Source organism: Caretta caretta, chromosome 3, assembly GCF_965140235.1.
Source record: "Caretta caretta isolate rCarCar2 chromosome 3, rCarCar1.hap1, whole genome shotgun sequence".
NCBI lineage: Eukaryota > Metazoa > Chordata > Testudines > Cheloniidae > Caretta > Caretta caretta.
In genome coordinates, this window is record NC_134208.1 from 106827652 (window position 1) to 106846966 (window position 19315).

Sequence of the window (19315 nt, forward strand, 5' to 3'; positions counted from 1 at the left end):
CCGGCCTGATTAACAGCCTCAAAACAAACCTCGTCTTGGCTGATCAGCTCAGCCCTGCGGATTCCCCATCCCCGCCGAAGAGGTTCGCAAGCCTGGCATCAATCAGGCACGCAGACGTGCTACGCGGGCGGGACTGATTCCCCAGTGGAGCGGCCAGGCTCGGGAGAACCACCAGTTTCAATGTGTCCCTTTCCCCCCAGTTAAGCCTGCAGACCTGGGCAGGAGCCGAGTGTCTGCTTCCTCAAAGCCGGCCGGCTGGACAGGCTGGGTCAGCCCGCTCAAAGGCTGAGCTGGGCGGACTAACTATGGGGACGGGAAAGACTTTAAACTCCCCCTACTTTCCCCCCAGGGCTTCCACTGTTCACCAGGCAGCTTCACGGCCAGGTCTGCATCCCCCCCTCACACACACACGGTTCTTACTGCAAACAACGCGCTCTGCGCTCGGGCCGGGCAGCTCCGGCCGGGGGCCGGGCCGGCCCCAGCAGCGAGCCACCCCAAAGCGGGCGAGAAGAAGTTGGCAGGCAACTCACGGATTTTCACTCGGCGGTGGTCGAGGCGGGCGCTCAGAGCGCGCAGGGAGCCCAGGCGGCGCTGGAGCCGGGCGCTGCGTCGGCACAGGGCGTCCGCTTGGCTCTGGATCTCGCCGAAGATGTCGCTGGCGCAGCGGGAGAGGTCGGAGAGCTGCCAGAGCAGGGAGACCAGCGAGTGCGAGCTGACCTGCTCCAGCGAGCCGAACAGCAGCAGCCCCGCGCCGCGCCGGCCGCTCCCGGCCCCGCCGCCCGCCCGCGCTCGCTCTTTGTCCCCCGCTTTGGCCGGTCCCGGCAGAGCATCTTCCAACCTGCACAGCTTCAGGGGCTCCACCGTCCTCAGCGGGAAAGGCATCGCGGGGGTTGGGGGGGGGGGAGAGAGTTACACTTCCTGGGAGCAAGAAATCCTCATTCAAAAACAAGAGCCACAAGAGTTCAGAGGGAAAACCGACAATCCACAAACTTGTTCCCCACCCTCAGCTCCAGAGAGAGATTACCGGGGGGAGAGACTTCACGCTGCACCCCGGGAGAAGCCCTGAACGGAGCTCACGTGCGGGAGGTGCAGAGAGAAGTCCAGCGGGGGCAGCAGGAGGCACATTGCACTCAGGGCGACAGAGGGGAAAGAAGCTGGCTCAGTGGGAGGAGGAGAAGCGGTGAAGTTGTTTGTAGCGAGGAGACAGGAAAACAGCCCGAGTTTCTCCCCCCAAAGTGGAGATGGGGAGGAGGAAGCGGGGGGGGGGGGGTCAGAGTGCCCTGGCTACAGCCACAAAGAAGGAAAACCAGGAAAAGAAAAGAGAAGCGGAAGAGAGGAAGGGAAAGAAAAAGCCCAACGCAGCCTGAGCAGCCACCTGGGACCCCCTGAGCTGCTGCAGCCACTCACTCCTCCGAACGTCCACCCAAACTCCAAACCAAACCCGGAAAGCGAAAGCAGGAGGGAGAGAGGGGGAAATAAATACGCGCACCAACAAACCTGGGAAAAGAGGCCGCCGCCTACCTGTGGCTTCCCGAACTGGAGCCTCTGCCAGAGCCTCCCCCCTGGCAGCCAGCCGCAAAGGTGAAAAGAAAGCCTGCCTCCGCTCTGCCAGCCCCTGTGGGGACCAGCTGAAGTGGGATCATCTTTGCCTCGCCCGCCCACCCCCGTATCAGTTAGAACTTCACTCTTCCCAGAGGGGAAAATTACCCTCCTTTGTCTTCTCCTATCAACCAAAACTTGACTCTACCGCAGGGGTTTTCAACCTTTTTTCATTTGCAGACTACTAAAAAAAAAAATTGAATGGAAGTGCAGACCCCTTTGGAAATGTTAGGTACGGTCTGCAGCCCACAGGTTGAAAACCACTATTCTATAGTAACAGCAACCTTTCGCAGACTCCTTAGATAGAGTCTGCGCACACACACACACACCTGGCACACACAAGGGATCCATGGACCACTGGTTGAAAACCACTGCCCTAGAGAGAAGCACAGGAGACCCTCACTGCATCTCTGCTCTCCCTCTTCCACTGCTTTTCCTTTCTTACACTAGACAGTACTCAAGAGCACATGAAAAGGCACAACCTCTCTTTAAACACACACACACACAAGTCAGAAGCCACACATACAGCATATTTTAATGATTGTTTTGTAATTAATATATAGTGTAGGTTTTCAGATAAGTGACCCCTACACAGAAGCAAAATCCAAGTAAGCCAACACAACATGCAAGGTTACAAACCCAATGAGTTACTTCAATATGCAGGCAGTGTTTTAGCCTTGTTGGCCCCATGATATTAGAAAGACAAGGTGGGCCAATAAAAGAAATTACCACCACCTCCTTGTCTCTCTTTCTTCAATATGCAATGCAGGCATAGATGAAAACTACACTCTCCATCCTCACACTTGTTCCTCCTCTGACCCCATACTGTATTCTGTTGGGATGCTCTTAATCATGACTACTATACTAAGATATCCCCTATGGAACCAATTTAGCTTTGTGTTAGTGAATGGCAATGACTGCTGCTTAATTGGACTATTGTCCTATTTTTGCTGCATGTGTAGAGAAGAACAAAATCATAGACTGCTTGTGGACAGGGAATCTGGGGGGGAAATGGAAAATAGTTATTCTGTCCTCTACATTTCCCTCCTAACTGCAGCATAATTTAGTATCCAAGATACTTGAAGTACTAGAAACTCTCCCACTGCAGTTTTGGCATTAGCTATGCTATGAAATTTTATGAAAAAATCCCCACCAGTGGCTAGAACTGGGTTAGTTGCATCAGTGTGGATATCTATCTAAAGTTCTTCAGTGCATCCCAAGGCTTTTGAGGTAACACAGGAGTTAGTGCTAATGGCAGGACACAGCCAATGGGAGTATAATAGGAGCAGTTGCTGAATTGCTGTGGAGTGTGGATCATTTTCATCTCCCAAAAAACCATCAGTCACTTATGGTTCTGTCATTAGTATTGCCTTTAACAGATGAAGAAGCTACGAAGATTTGAGGAAATATAGTGGCAGACTTGGAAAAGTAGGATTCTCCTTCCATGTGTTTTTACTGACAAAAGATATCATATAGGGCAATATTTAAAAACCCTTAGGCCCTAATCCTGCAAACACACCTGTACTAAACTTTACTACCATGAGTTGTTAATATCCAGGTAATGACAGTTAGCCAGTTAGAACTTGCTCACAAAAGCTTATGCTCAAATAAATTGGTTAGTCTCTAAGGTGCCACAAGTACTCCTTTTCTTTTCGCGAATACAGACTAACACGGCTGTTACTCTGAAACCTTAAGCACTGTCTTTGTAATACAGAAGTTGCCAATAAATATTAAAATAAGATTAAGTGACAATGAAATTCAGTTATTAACATTTTTATTCTTGTATTTTTGTTCAGGGCTGTATTTTATAAGATTTAGGCATATTTTTAAATGATTTTTTCTTTTAATTGGAATAGCCACTTAACTAGGACTATATAGCTTGTTCACAAGGATGTTTGAATTAAGAGAATTATAGTTTTATGACAGGTTTCAGAGTAGCAGCCGTGTTAGTCTGTATTTGCAAAAAGAAAAGGAGTACTAGTGGCACCTTAGAGACTAACAAATGGGTATGTGTAGAAGATGGAATTAATGAGCCAAAGGGACTTTGTAGTCCTTTAAAAAAAAATCTATATTAGAGTTAGGTAAAGAATAAGTGATGGTGTCTTAATTATTTTTTTTTAATTATATCTGTTGAATACTGTGCTTGCCACAAAACCATGAAGACATACCTGCAACTGAAATTCCTTATATGAGATGACGACTATACTAATTTTTATAATACTTGAAGTTTTAATAATAGATGGGTTAAATAAAAATTAAGGATCTAACACTGATTTTCTTCTTACTAGAGAAGTTCAGTTTTCAGCCCTGATCCTGCAAAACCTTTATGTACGTTCTTAGCTTTATACATATGAATAGTTCCACTGAGTATGGTTCAGGGAAAGGATAATATTTAATACAGAACCAGGTTGGAAGAGCATTAATCATTAAACAAAACTATAGGCCAGATGCTCAGCTGGTGTCAAAGAGTGAAACTCCACTGCAGTCAATAAAATAGCACTAATTTCACTAAGTGAGGCTCTCTCTGGTCCTGCATTTGCAGACTGGAAATTTAACTTAAATCTTAAAAAACCTAAAACTTTTTGGCATGGGAATAATCCCCAGGCAAAATAAGAAATGGAAATGTCACTGGGAGGGACTGCTATGGTCTCACTGTGTCAGCAAGACATCAGTTTCTGCCCACAGAGAAGGAAGGGGCATAGGAAGGAAAAAAACAACCTTAGAAACTTCCTCATCTAAAGCAATTGAAGAGCTAAAGCATTTATCATAATAAAGAGAGAACAGATTAAAATAGTGAAGTTAATTAGAAGAACAGATACCAACTTTGTTTTTCCACAAAAGGAATTTTATATTTTCACAAAAGGTACTTCTAGAAACACATGCATATAATCTTACCTCTTCTGAGAGTTTCTTGTTGGAAAACTTCTTACGTCCCCCTTTGCAGCATTGAGAATGTGTGTTATTTTATTTATTTTTAATTTTTTTTGTTGCACAGCTCCCCCTTTCTGCTAGAACAAAGATAACAAATTACACGCATCAAATTAAGTGCCTAAATATGGGGAAAATGTAGGTATCTGATATGGCCTGAGAAAGCTTGCCTGCTCCATTTCTCCTAATAATGAGAAACGGGGGAACAAACTGGGGAGTGGGAGACAGAATGGGAGTGGCAAAGAAGACAAACAGAGGAAGAGGCAGTAGAAACTCTATTGACCTGAAACTCTTAATATCTATTTTATTTTAAAGTACATGTGCTAAAAATGTTGACTCACTAAGTATCATAACCATATGCTCCACACCTTTAAGTTACAAGTTCAGTTACAACATTAGGGCTCCAATAACTTTAAAGGTCTATGTCCACAAGTGGAAAACTACAAAGGCTTGTAGAAATTACTCATTGCTTATTGTAGGTGGAGCACTAAACTACTCTTTACTCACTTTAATCCATTTGAGCTGGTAAATGGAGAGTCATGGCACAGAGGAAAGTATACTTATCCATCCATTAACCATTTGTCAGGATGGAATGAGGGCCTACAGGTGAGCCTGGGACTAGTTACCTCAATCCCCAGGCAGACTAATTAACACATCTGAGCTACAGCAGAATGGCCTGTTTGGCCAGCCCACCCAACTGGATGAAGGGAGCCAGCACACCTGCTTTTTTAAGCTTAGCACCAGGTCACTGGCTGTGCAATGCTTAGGCTTGCAGATGTGATTGCTTCTGTGTCTGCCTTGTTCCTGTCCTGCCCCAGTTCTGTTCTTTGTCTGGTTCCTCCCTGGTCCCTGACCTGAGCTCTGACCAGTAGGATGACTGTCACTGTTCTGATTACTAGTCCTGACCATCACACATCTGGTCTTGCTGAAATATTAACAATGTGCCAATCTGCTAGTGTATATGTGGTCATGTGGGATCAATGTGTTTATTTACTGTAGCTGTGCCCATAAATTCAAACTACCTGGCCAGAAATGCTGAAGAGACTGAGCTGATACTTTGAAACTAGAACCATAAAGTCCTCATTGTTATGTTTTTTTAGAGGAAGAATTTATACTTTCCAGTTGCTCCCTGAACAGTGATCTGTATTATGCTGCTTTGGTTTGAATTTTAGAACTCAGCCTTAATGTACAGGGCATACGTTCAGTTTCATCATTTGTGGCTTACTCTGGCTGTGGAGCTGGAGATGTCTGAGATGTGGGCATTAAAAAGGGGCATATTCTACATGAGAAAGAAATAGGTTTTCTGTCATTTTACTCCAGTTAAACAAAAAATGTGGGTAGTCTTCTGGAGCACTGGTTGATGTCAGTCTAGGCCACAATAGACACCTGTCCTCACTGAAAAACTTCCAAGCAATCTGAAACAACTATAATGACTGCTCAGAAAAAGCAAAAATATGCAGGAGCTGGGGAGTGAATTTGACCTATAAAGTTTGTCTGAAATTGTCCTTTTAAGTAAAATAAAACCTACTGTACATTTCTTAGGACATGGAAGTCAGACTTTTGCCATTCACCTCAATGGGGCCAGGATTTCATCCCATATCTTTATATCTGTACCTCCCACATGCATACTAGTGGTTCTATATTAAAAATATGGTGGTGTTTTTTTTTAATTCTCCTCCAAAGGTGCTAACTGTTGTTTTTTTAATTTTAAATATCAATACACTATCTTGAAGATCACCTTTGTTGCATGCTAATGCTGCAGAACCCCTGATTGGCATTTTGGCCCAAGCTCTGAAGATACCAGTAACCAATATGACTGACTGAAATCTCCCCTTACGTAGCATATCAATTTTAAACTTGTTTTTACAACTCTGCCCTAGCTTATACCTCAGGACCAATCAGTGGCGCTGGAAGTAGGGGTGCTGCTGCAGTCCCGACTTGAAGCACTAATAACAAACACCAAATACATGGTTTCCATCATCAGCATATAAAAAAACTATAAAAATTGCTCCAGCTCCCCTGGGCCCAAGCCTGCCAGCTAGTCCCTGTGAGCAGATCCCTGTGCTTCTCAGAGCTACAGTGACTTCCATGGAGCACTGCACAAGGGAAGGGACTGCCCAGTTTTTCCTGCCAACAGCATCAGTCTCAAACCCCTTTTCCCAGTCCCCTATCCTGGCCATTTTACATGCATTTTATGCATGAAATATCCCTGTGATGTTCCCCTCTGGTGCTGACTGTACCAATGATCTGCTAGGCCACTCCAATCCGTAAGCCTGGGAGCTAGCCTTACCCTGCTCTGCTGTGAGAACCCCCTTTCCTAGGCTGTTCACACACAGGCTCTGGCATGTAAGCTGCTCCCAGCTACTTGCAACTGAATGACATTAGCCAATATCTCCGGTCCCAGACACAACCCTAAGAACCTCCATCTTACAGTGTCCAGTTATGCCTGCTGGACACTGCAAGCATATATGAGTTTGTCAATTTAACAAAGAAATTGATATGTACCATGCTTGTTATCCCAAGGGGAGTCTCTGACACACTTCAAACCAAACGCACTTCTTCAGGTAGAATAACAAACAGATTTATTAACTATAAAGATAGATTTTAAGTGATTATAAGTCAAAGCATAACAAGTCAGAGTGGTTACCAAAATAAAATAAAATATAAGCACGCAGTCTAAACTCTCAACCCCATTAGGCTGGGCAGCAACTAGATTAAGCAGTTTTTCTCACCCCACTGGATATTGCAGTCCTTAATATTCAGGTTTGTTCCTTAAACCTGGGCCAATCTCTTGTGTTAGAGTCTTGTTTTCTTCTCTGTGTTTTGATTATTTGCAGCATAGGTGGGGGCAGGAGAAAGGCCCAGTATGTGTCCACTCTGTCTGTTTTACACTCTCAGTCCATGTGCTTGGGGAGCACAAGTCCAGACATGTCTGGAGGGCATTGCTCAGTCTCTCCAAGCAAGGTTGAGCAATTCCCCTGGTGTGGCCTCATGAAGGTGAGTCATTGCACTGTAACTTCCTTGCTGGACAAGCTATCTTATTTTTTGTAAGTTATACATTTTACAGAATCTTTAAGATGTATACATACTAAAAACTGAGGAATTACATGATCTTATTACTAGAGTATAAATCTTGTCATCATTTTACTTCTCCCCTTTTAAAAAAAACTTTCAGTCATTGTATCATGTCTAAAATCAGACTGTAAATTCTTTATCATGGGATCATGTAAACTCTTTTCATGCCTCGTGCATTTTTGGGTGCTGTATAATAGCAACATCTACTGGGATCTAAGCCTCACCTCCAGGGTAGCAGCAGAGGTCCAATAAAATAATCAAAGTAATTCCAATAGGATAATGTGAATCAGAAAGGAATTACGAAAAGTATTCATGTGATGTAGTACATTTTTAACAGAAGCATTTTTGTTCCATCATCAGCATATAATGTCTACTGCAAAAAATACTGCAGTTTATGCAAATAGATGAAAAGGGACCATATCACACACTTCCCTCCCCTTCCTCTCCTCCCAATAATTTCCCTGCCATTGAGAACATAGTAACTGTACTGATAAATTAAAATATTCCTGAGGAGCTGGTACAAAGGGATTCCCATGTAAGACTCAACACAAGGACTAGTGAACAAAGATTAAATGTTTCAACTGATTGCATTTTCTAAAAGGCTTTCATATTGTGATTTATATAAATAAGATGTTTCTTCAACCACTCTTGTATTTAAAAAACAGTTAAGAGTATTAATTTCTATCTAATAAAGATATCAATGGGCGTTGAAAGCAGTCAATACTTTATAACCTCAGGTGCCAAGTTATTCATCCTCCATTAGACATGATAAAATTAACAAGGCTACAAAGCCCAGTAATTCATTATGTTGAACAGGTAAAGAGGAGATTGCTAATTATTCTAGGTGAGATTTCTGCCATCCTTGACTGCTACCTTAATCTACTAGGAGTCTCATGGATTTCAAGGGGATTAATCACAATGTAAGGTACTACTCCACTGTGAGTAAGAATGGCAGAATCTGGCTGTATGTGATATCTACTTCCAAAGACCTCCTTGAAAGCCTGGGGATTTACTCTATGGCTTTAGAAAAAGACATCCATTCATGGGTGCAAATTCTGCACCCTGCTCTGCACGCACCAAAGGCCCCAAATACAGGACAATCACTTCAGGTCTCCTGCAGAAGATGGGGCACATGACAAGCTATGCAGAGGATCACAGGGGAACTTGTGCTATCTGCACACCATGATGCAGCATCATGTGGTGTTTCTCCCTGTAGCACTGCAGAAGGAGGGAGGTATTTGGCCAGTAGATCTGCAACTGTACAGATCCACTGTTGTAGGATTCATCCCTGTGAGAACATGTGGGGGTCTCCTGCATTGACCCCGATTGCACACGGGATTAAGACAGGGACCAGGATTTGGTTATTATAACATTATTTACACAACGTCATAGACTTGTTAAGCTTCCCATTCCCCCAAGAGATTCCTGATTCCAGTTGCTCACTCCTCATGGGGAGTTTGAAATTCCCAGCATACAAGCTGAGACCACAGAGATGGTAAGTGTGTGGATAAAGCATTCACTTTCTATTCATAGAATTCATAGAATATCAGGGTTGGAAGGGACCTCAGGAGGTCATCTAGTCCAACCCCTTGCTCAAAGCAGGACCAATCCCCAATTTTTGCTCCAGATCCCAGGTGGCCCCCTCAAGGATTGAACTCACAACCCTCGGTTTAGCAGGCCAATGCTCAAACCACTGAGCTATCCCTCCCCCCCTGTCAGAGCTCACAGTGCATAGAGTAGACCATGGTGACTGTTGGTGGCAGAGTGCCCTACCACCCCAGCGTGTATCAGGGACTTCATTGGCACTGGCCGTGCAGAGCCTCATGATGACCAGCTGTCTATGATTCAAGCTCTTGGGAACTGGACAGATAGTCTGAAACAGCCCAGCAGAGAGTGTCTCCTCATGAAGGAAACAGGAATATCAATGCTTCTCCTGTGGGACCTGTAATATTATTCATAAAGTTAACAAGGCATTCTTCTTGGGGTGGCTGAGACAGTCCATTTCCTGTCCCTCTCATCATGATGTCAAGACTCCTCACCAGAGCCCGGTGTAGGACTGATTTTTTAATCACACTCCCATCCCACCCCGCAATACCCACTCCCATATTGTTTCTTGCATTTTTATTCCGCTCCCACTTTCAAAAACCACAAGAGAGAGAGATTCCCCCCATGCCACTAAACAAAAAACAAAACAAAAAAGGGTGGTTTATATATATATATATATATATAGTGACACAATTTTTTCCACTCAGAGAATAAAAAAAATCTTGCTTAAATAGTGTAAAAAATACTTTAACTCCAGTTATAATAGACATCAAAACTCTTTATATCCCTTGCTTAAATTTAAGTATTAAAACACTTAACAAAAAAAAAAAAGCCTTGCTTTACATTGCTGAAATTCTATTTATAACAAAATGAAGAAGAGATTTAGTGTTTTCCTGCATATTACCACAGTCGGTTTTTTTTGCCCACCCAATCCCACCTGCAACAAAATGCATTTTACCTGCTCCCATTATTATGGCAGTGGGTCCTGCAAGACACACAGGATCCTAGCCCCGCTGCAGGGCTCTACTCCTCACTTCCTCTCCTTTAATAGCAACTGGATTTTCTGAAAAAAAGAGGCAACCGGTTGTGTTGTCACTGAAACATATTTTTAAAATCAAAGCCAAATGTTTTACCCCATTTTGTATTTAGGTTTGTTTTATTAGGACTTAAAGCCATCTAAACATCTAGTGAAACTGTTTATTTTTATTGACTTTTATAGCTTGGCCAACCACCATAGCAGAGCAACTGACAACACTGAGAGAAAGCAAGAGTAGAAAATACAAACAACTTTCTCATTAAAAATATAAAGACTAAATAGGCAAATGAAGTAATGCATATTTGTAAAATATTCAAAGAAGGCATTGCATCACTTGTCTAAAATCTCCAGATTTCTCCGGCTTCAGCCTTAACAGATATGACTAAGGGTCTGGTCTGACATACACTTTATTAAGCAGGAAAAACTCCCATTGAACAATTCAGTTTTGCTTCCTTATATAAAGGACAAAAATATCAGTTACTACTTGTCTGAAAACAGCTCTAGGGTGAAACAGCTCTAGTCTGTGAAAGACTGTTGGGAGCTGATTTTCAGAGCTGGTCTCCACTTGTGTGTAAACTCCAGATCTTGGTAGTTAAACATCTATTTGTACCCATAAATCACTTAGCCTAACTACTACTATTTTTATCCCAAATTCACTGCAGACAGAAAAATTTGGGCCTTATTATTTGTGGGTGCAAAACTGCATCAACCAAATCAGAGGCTGGATGAGGCCAGCTTGAATATCAGACTCAATAGGTGGGACTTTTTAAAGTGCTCAGCACTGGCCTAACTTTGCTCTCACTGAAGTCAATGGGAAAACTCTCTCTGACTTCAGTGAGAGCAGAGAGAGGCCAACGCTGAGAGCTTTAGAAAATCCCATGTTACATTTTTGTTAAGACACTGATCATCTTTATGTCTTTTCTACTTGTATTATGTTTGTCGCTATTATCATAATTAAGTAGTTTATAGTTTGATTTATTAACTAAGAATTTTATTAACTGAAAAATCAAAAAGTTAACAACTCATCAGCCAAATAAGACCTGGAATTACATTCTTTTAGCACGACGGATTACCCTTTTAAATTCCTCAGAACATAGAGCAAACAATAGATCCAGTGGTGACCCACTGAATAACTCCACATATGTATGCAGAATGTCTGGATGTACTGTTTAGAAAAGTAGAACTTAATTTTGCAAGATCTTAAAACTATGGCTTTAAAGGTTTTAATACACGCAATCACTACAGAGATGGTAAAAAAAAAACATGCTATAAATTAGGGATAGAGAAAATTGTGTTTTTTTAAAATTAACCACACAGCCTTGTTTTGTGTCAGGTGATGAATACAGATCAGGTGACAGGCCAGTGATGGCATGAGCTTTTCATCTCACAACAGGTCTTGCTAACATAATGTCTTGCGGAGAAACGGTATGCTTCAGCTAACAACAGGGATGCCAGAGTGTGGGAGGCAATCTGACCAACTATTGTACCAAGGCTTGTTCCCCAATTTCTTGATAGGCAGTTTGGCATTCCTTGTTTGTCGGTGTGACTTCCCCCACAGGTGCTGAAACTAGGGGTGCTGCCATACCCTGTCTTGAAGTGGATTCCATTATATACACAGTTCACAGTTTGGTTCAATGGCTCTCAGCACCCCCACTATAAAAATTGTTCCAGCACCCCCGACTTCCCCCAAACATGTAAAATGCTGATCTCCATGTCATCCCTTTTTAAGTGATATGTGGATGCTACATATGTAGCCTAAGCTCTTCCTCGCTACAATAACATTGCTCATGGCTACTGCTCTTCTGGCAGGTTGGGTTAAGAAGGAGAGAGTGAAGAGTTGTGCAGTCTTATCACTGATGACAGGAGCAGGGTGCCAGGCTCTGAAAGAGAGACCACAAGGAACTGCAGTGCCAGTCATGCTGAGTTAGAGATATACACGTAAACTGCATTTAACCACTCCACTTAACTAAGCGTATGTCTGTCTACTAGAGCCAGGTAGACAGACTCATTCTAGTTTTGCTGGAGGTAGCATGCTAAAAATAGCAGTGTGGACACTGCTGTATGGGCAGTGACTTGGGTTAGCCACCTGTGTCCAAGCCTGCCTGACCCCCTGGGTCCGAGCTTGGGTGGCTGGTCCGAGTTTGGGTGGCTAGCCCGAGCTCCCAGCCATGCGGCAATATCCACACTGCTATTTTTAGCGGACTAGCTAAAGTGATGTTTGCACAAGTCTGTCTACCCAAGCTGAGAGACCCACTCCCAGCTGCACTGTAGACACAGGAGGACTCTGCAGGGCTGAAGCTTCCAGTTGTCTGAACCATGATTTTGCATGCCCTTTGAGACTTTGAGATAAGTGGGGTTCACCTTTATAAAGTTTTGGTTTATTTTTCCAGTTCTGAATATTTAATGATATTGCCATACTTCAAAAAGGGGGTTATGTTTGTTTAAATTGATAGTCTTTCTACTCATTTTGAGTGGAATTCACCTCTGTGCGTGGATGCAGCGCTCTAAAGGCCTATCAATGTACTATTTAAGCCACAAAAAATTATGTTTATTCTCTACATAGAGGTGAATTTCACCAGTTCGTTGATCCTGGGAATGAGATTCATTGTATCCAGACACTTACAATCTGAATGGATTTGTATGTAAATCTAATCCACTTGAAGATTGCCCTAATCCTTGGAAAATAAAATCTGTTCGATGAAGTGTAATCAAAATTCCAAAAAGGGGTCTGGAGTAGTAATGATGAGGAGGAAGGATGTTTTATGGCCATGTAGAGATTATAACTGATTGCTGGAATCTAGACTAAATCAGTTTTACAGCTGAGAACTGACATGCATGCAGTTAGCAACAAAAACTGTGTCCTCTTGCACATTTGTATTTTCTATTACTGTACCATAAGTGGCAATAACTTCTCTGCCTTATAATGTATGTATAAGATGGCTGAGTTACTGTTGCTTTGGAAATCTAGCTATATAACCATACATACATATATGTATAAAACTTTGTATTTAATTTCCTTATAAAACAGGGGGTGGATGTTGGGGAAGAAAAGAAAACAGAACTTTTAGCACACCTATTTCAATGTTCTCACGTTTGTGGGTTCACATACTTGATTATGTGATCATTGAAATAAGAACAGCTGTGTATTTCATTGTACAGACTTGGGATACTGTACAGCTTGAGCTAAGCATCAGCACATTGTTAATAAAACGGTAAAATATCATGTACTGGGCAAGCACAGTATGCAAGTTTTTACTCATTTCTAATCCAAATGTATTCAAACTTGGCACAGTACTCATTCTTCAGGGGACTATGAACGTGCCAAGTTTTGAATATTTCAAGCAAAACTATGTCTGTTTGAGTTCTCCAAGAGGGAAAAAAAGGAATAATATAGTGAAAAATAACATTTTAAAAACTGAAATGTAGCTGAATGGATTGTCTTAAATCTTTTCTAAAAAATTTCTCCTGTAGGCTGAGAATAAACATAAATTTCAGCCCAAGGAATAGTTTATTCAAAAGCAGAAAGCTGACGCTCTCTCAGATCCCGTCCTTGAGTCACTTATGTTCTCTTTCAGAAATGTTTGCACTTTAAAGCACTATTACGATCACTGTTAAAACTCTTTACAATGATGCTTTTTAATGTGTTGGCTGTTATATTGCAAATTTGATGATGATCTCATTATTGTTGTTTATTGATACAATTATTATAACCCAGGATTGCACCCTGATTCAGCTAAGGACTTCAGCGTGTGTTTAACTTCAAGCATGTGCTTACTGATCATTGAAGTCAATGGGATTTCAGACTATGCCACAGTGCTTTCCTGATAGGGTTTTGGGGTGGTATTTTTGTTTGTTAGTACCTTGATGAGGAAGGACTCTTAAAATTATTATTTTATTAAAATTTGCAAGCAGAATCTTAAAACAGAAGTGCCTTGTTAGGCAAAGATGTAGTACCATTACCATGATCCTGTAATTACACCAGTAGGCTATGCATAATTGCCCCACTGTTACCTTGTGCTTCTCACATCTGTCTGACTGTGTTCTCTTGTTTTCCATTTTATACTTGATTGTAAGCTCTCTGGGGCAGGCTCCATCTTTTCCTCACATGGTTGTCCGTACCAACCTCACTGGGTTTCTGATCCTGACCGAGGCCTCTAGGTATAACTGCAATTCAAATAAATAATAAAATACACAGAAAAATACCTTTGAACTTTTAACTCCCTCCCTACTCATTAAAATACTGGTGGGAAAAAAATACAATATAGAGAGCACTGTGTTATAATATTCCCTATGTTCCTGGTTTAGAACAATTTTCGATCTAAACTTATTCCAAAATCAAATGTTTAAAGCTTTGATTTCCAACTCTTTTCTTGTTTGAAAGTGGACTGCTCACAGACAGCAACAGTACTCTGCAAGATAATGACAAAGTAGCCCTTTAAGTGGGACTCGCCGTAGTTAGAAGAAACTATCGCCTGATTCTTATTAATCCCATTGTGATTGCATTTATACTGAGCTACTGAACAATAGGAGGAAAAAAATGTTTAGGGAATCAACTTACAAAATAATGTGAAGAAGTGATCTTGAGTCTGAGTGACAGTAAATCTGACCTGAAGACACTCCTGTATACAAGTAAGTAATGGGTGTCTTTTGACAAGACAATGTTCTCAGTTTGCAGGTTACTTATCTCACGTCTCCAGTCTGTCCAGTAAAAGAGGGCCACCTGACTAGACCCACAGATGAATGCAGAATATCTGGACATACTGTTCTTAACTCATACATCCAGAACAATTCAAAGAGCTTTCCTGAAGTCAGCTAGAGTTTCAAAACGGGGTCTCTAATTTTGCACATGCAATTTTCCATTAAAATAATTTATTTATGCAGATAACAGATTATGCACTACCAACAATGTTCCTTATTGGAAACTCATGTGCAGTTTAATATGAACATGATAACTTTTCTCTATTTTTTAAACCATAGAACTATAGGTTAAATTAAGGTACAGAATGTATTCCTCCTCTATAGGATTTTATAGGATGGTTAACAAATCTGTGTTAAATTCTATAGGTTCATAAAGTAATTTGTACATTGGTTTCATCCCTACTATATTCTACAGAACTTTTCCACAAAGATGAGGAGGAAATTCAATGATTTGCATGTGCAAAATAAAGTGCACAGACTTGTGTGTGCAAATTATAGTGCTCACAGAATTGTATGTTGGAGGCTGGCCTAATGTTCCTTTGAAAATTTGAACTTGTATAAATAGAATCACCATAGGCACCTCCAGACTTGAAGGTTACAGTTATTTTGTGCCATCAACCCAATTCAGTAGTGTTTTTATGGAAGCAATGTAAATAATTATGTACACTACTGAAATTAAAGGGTAAATTTAGGTAAGGAAAATGTAATAATTTGAGTTGGAATTTGACCAGGATTTGAAAGGAACTGAAGTGAATGTTTTCTTTCAAATGCTGGTTTAAGCTCTGTTTTATTCGGCAAAGGTCTCATATTCCACAATGGCCTTTTGCGGTAAATTATTAAACATTTTAAAGTGACATAGACTATGGAAACAACAAAAGATGTACTAAGGTCTTTGTGCAGCAAGCTGCATATTGTACCTTGTATTAAATTAGTCATACAGCATTTGGTTTCTTCTAACTTTAAAAGGTGGGAAACTTGCTCAGTGAAAAAGCACAACTGACTGCTAGGAGCAGTTAATAAACCCAAGCTCAAAGGAAATACCTGATGTTTACTAACAGTAACAACAATTCTTTCTCCATGTGCCACTTCCACAGATGCAATCAGAAAATGTTCTCTGAGCTAACAAGTCCTTGGTCAATAGGAGAAGGGTATTAATATCAGATGTTTCTGTAACGGGTCCTAAACTCTGGAACTCAAATCCACAGATACTCACTTTGATCCCACAGAACTCTGATTTGCTGACCATCATGATGTAAGGGTCTAAATGAACTGAATGAATTCTCCCCTGACAGCTAGCTGGGAGGGGGTGAGACTTCTGGAGCAAACTTTATTTGCATGAACACACCTACTCTGCTTAGATATCCCACAGATAGAGCGCTGTTGCTCAAAATGATCAACTATGGCTGGTGTTGGGTTACAAATCACTTTAGTACTAAATGCAGGGATAGTGAAACGCTGTTACCAATATTGTTGGCATTATTTATGAATACTGGGAAGCAGGACTGTGCTTAACCTGTCCCAAATGAGGGGGTCACCATCAGCTGAAAGGGTTGAATGCCACAGCTCTGTGAAAGTAAGGCAGGTAGGGACAGGTATCCTAGACAGGAGATATGGACTCTCCCCCAAGGATTCTCCCTGGACTGGTTTAATCTATTCTTCTCCCCCCTCCCCCCGTTCAAATAAATAGCTAAATAGGCTTCATTATGAGCCTCTTTGTTATTTTAAATGCTCAGTTAGAGCTGAAATCAGTTGTGGTAGGACTGTGTTTCTGCCCTGCCTGCAAAGAGCTAAAACTCACCGAGAGCTGAAATCACTTGAGATATGGCCGTGTTTCTGCTCAGCCTGTAAAAAGCTGAAAATTACTAAGAGACTGATGTGCAGAGGTCACAGCAGAGAGGCAGGTGACTGACAGTCAGCTGGCGAAGGAGTGGCTGATGTGGCAGAGAGGTGCAGCAAGAGGGCAGCTGGTGGAGAGGTGCAGTGAGCAGGCATTCTGTAAATATCAGATAGAAGCTGATCCTGAAACACTTACACACATGCTTAAACTTTACATGAGTGGTCCCACTGAAGTCATCTAAATTATTCTTATTATGATTACAAATGCACTCTGTTGTTTCCCCAAAGGTGAATCTATTTATTTTAAAAACATCTTATGGGACTCCTCATTGTATGAAATTAAACGTGTGTAAAAGTTTGTAATACCAGGGCCAGACTTTTCCTGAAGTCATCAGCTGCGGGCAAAGGGACAGTCTTGGGAGCAGTCAGCTGCCTTAACCATAAGATCAGGAGTGGCCAACCTGTGGCTCCGGAGCCACATGCGGGTCTTCAGAAGTTAATATCCGGCTCCTTGTCTAGGCACCGACTCCTGGGCTGGAACTACAGGCGCCAACTTCCCAATGTGCAGGAGGATGCTCATTGCTCAACCGCTGGCTCTGCCACAGGCCCTGCCCCCACTCCACCCCTTCCCACCCCCTCCCCTGAGCCTGCCGTGCCCTTGTTCCCTCCCCTCTCCCTCCCCCAGGCTTCTGCACACCATGAAACAGCTGATTGGGAGATGTGGGGAGGGAGGGGGAGGCGCTGGTTGGCGGGCGGGAGGCGCTGGGAGCAGGTGGCGGGGAGCTAATGGGGGGCTACTGATGTATTACTGTGGCTCTTTGGCAAGTACATTGGTAAATTCTGGCTCCTTCTCAGGCTCATGTTGGCCACCCCTGCAATAAGATCATTCTTTCTCTTCCTGCAGTTTCCAGCCTCATTCACTACACACATTCTAACTTCTGTAACAAACAAAACAGGGGTCCTTCAGACAACTGTCTTCTTCACTACACAACCCTGATTCATCCCCAGAGCAGGGGCCTATCCTTTGCACTGACTGAACCAGGGGTTCTGTGAAAAAAATTGTATGTGATCATGGAAAGACCATCTTATAGTTCACACACACAATGGAGACAACTTGAGGTTACACATGCAGCCTTAAATCTTAATTTCCTAACTTCTGAGTGCTTGACTTCGTAACCTTAATAATGTTCTTTTAACATACAGTATTTTTTGTGTGTAACTTCCTTGACTTTTTTTAAAATATCAAACTGAAAAAATAAAAATCCAACAAGTGGGGATCATATCAACATCCACATGCATCATCAGCTAGGGAGGTAGCTCCACTACACAGACCTCTGCCACTTGAGTTTACAGAGTAACCCATAGCATCAGTAGTGGGCTGTTACCCTCCGCGTAGCCCTGCATTGGACAGGAATGAGACACACACTTTGCCCCGAGGGGTTACAGAATTTGCTGGCAGCAGAGGAATGGTCAGTCTCTGGAATCTTGGGTTCCAATCCAGGAGGTAAGTGTGTTCTAGAGCAGGGTTCTCTTTTTCTCTTTGAGGCCCCCCTCACCATGCTATAAAAACTCCAGGGCCCAGTGGGTGGAGCAGGGCCTCTGGGCAGGGGCCTCGTGCATAGGCATAGTTTGACTTCTAGTTTGGGGGTGCTGGGGCCAGCAGGGCTCAAGCCACCTCCATATGGTAGGGTCTGGGGAGGGAGTGCCTCCTCCACCCCCTGACTCACTTCAGCAGGCCACTGAGCCTGTCTGGGTAAGTTGGGGGCATGCAACCAAAAATTATAACTCAAAGGTGCGGGGCTTAGCTCAAAAAGTTTGAAAACAGTTAGGGTGCAGGGAGGGGGTAACTGGGGCTCTGTGCAGACAGGGGGTAGCTCAAGGTGCAGGGAGGGGGTAGCTGGGGCTGTGTGCACACGGGGTGGCTGTGGGTGCTTGGAGGGGGTGGCTAGGGGTTGTTTGCTGGGAGGACTCTCCTGCAATCCCTGTTCCCCAAGGGCTCTGCCAGCTATGGAGCAGGGTCTCCCCACCCAGGGGCCTCTTACCAGCTGCCTCTGGGGGAGCAAAGGGGGCTGGGAGCTGATGAACAGCTTCAATGTGGGTCACCAGCAGGAGAAAGGGAACGCTGCTGCTGCCTGCTGCACGGCACCAGCCAGAGCAGCAGCTGCCCCGCATGGCCCGGATACCGCTTCCCACCTCCGACCTGGCCAACGGGTGGGGAGAGGAGATGGGGGAGGTGTGGACCTGCCCCCGGGACTGCTATGCTTTTGCACTGCAGTTTTGAGGAGAATTCCCTCCATGTCCCCAACTCTGCTCAGGGCTTCTGCCCCACAGGGAGCACCAGAGCTTGGGGATTCAGCCCCGTGCCTCCTGGCTTCAGCCACACGGGGAGCACCAGGAGGGGCGCTGGGGATCAGGGCTTCAGCCTCGCAAGGGATTCCAGGGATTGGGGCTTCAGCCCACGCCTCCCAGCTTCAGCCCGGCAGGGAGCACCAGGGATCAGGGATTCAGGCCCATGCCTCCCAGCATCCTCCAGGGAGCTGAAGCCCCGATCCCTGGTGCCCCCTGCCAGGCTGAAGCTGGGAGGCGTGGGCCTGAATC

The 19315-nt window shown here is 43.4% G+C and overlaps 1 protein-coding gene across 7 annotated transcripts in view; it reads right to left on the minus strand.

The window, feature by feature from the left end:
* Window positions 1–1444, minus strand: part of NHSL1 (NHS like 1) — a 258713-nt gene extending 257269 nt beyond the window's left edge. For 6 of the 7 annotated variants that reach the window (XM_048844377.2, XM_048844376.2, XM_048844379.2 and 3 more), the window contains exon 1: window positions 531–1436. In XM_048844377.2, the coding sequence (XP_048700334.2) occupies window positions 531–882 (352 nt within the window). In that variant the 5' untranslated portion in view covers window positions 883–1436. Of the gene's footprint in view, window positions 1–530 lie in introns of all 7 variants that reach the window. The other variant, XM_048844384.2, reaches the window with a different exon arrangement.
* Window positions 1445–19315: the final 17871 nt, after the last annotated feature.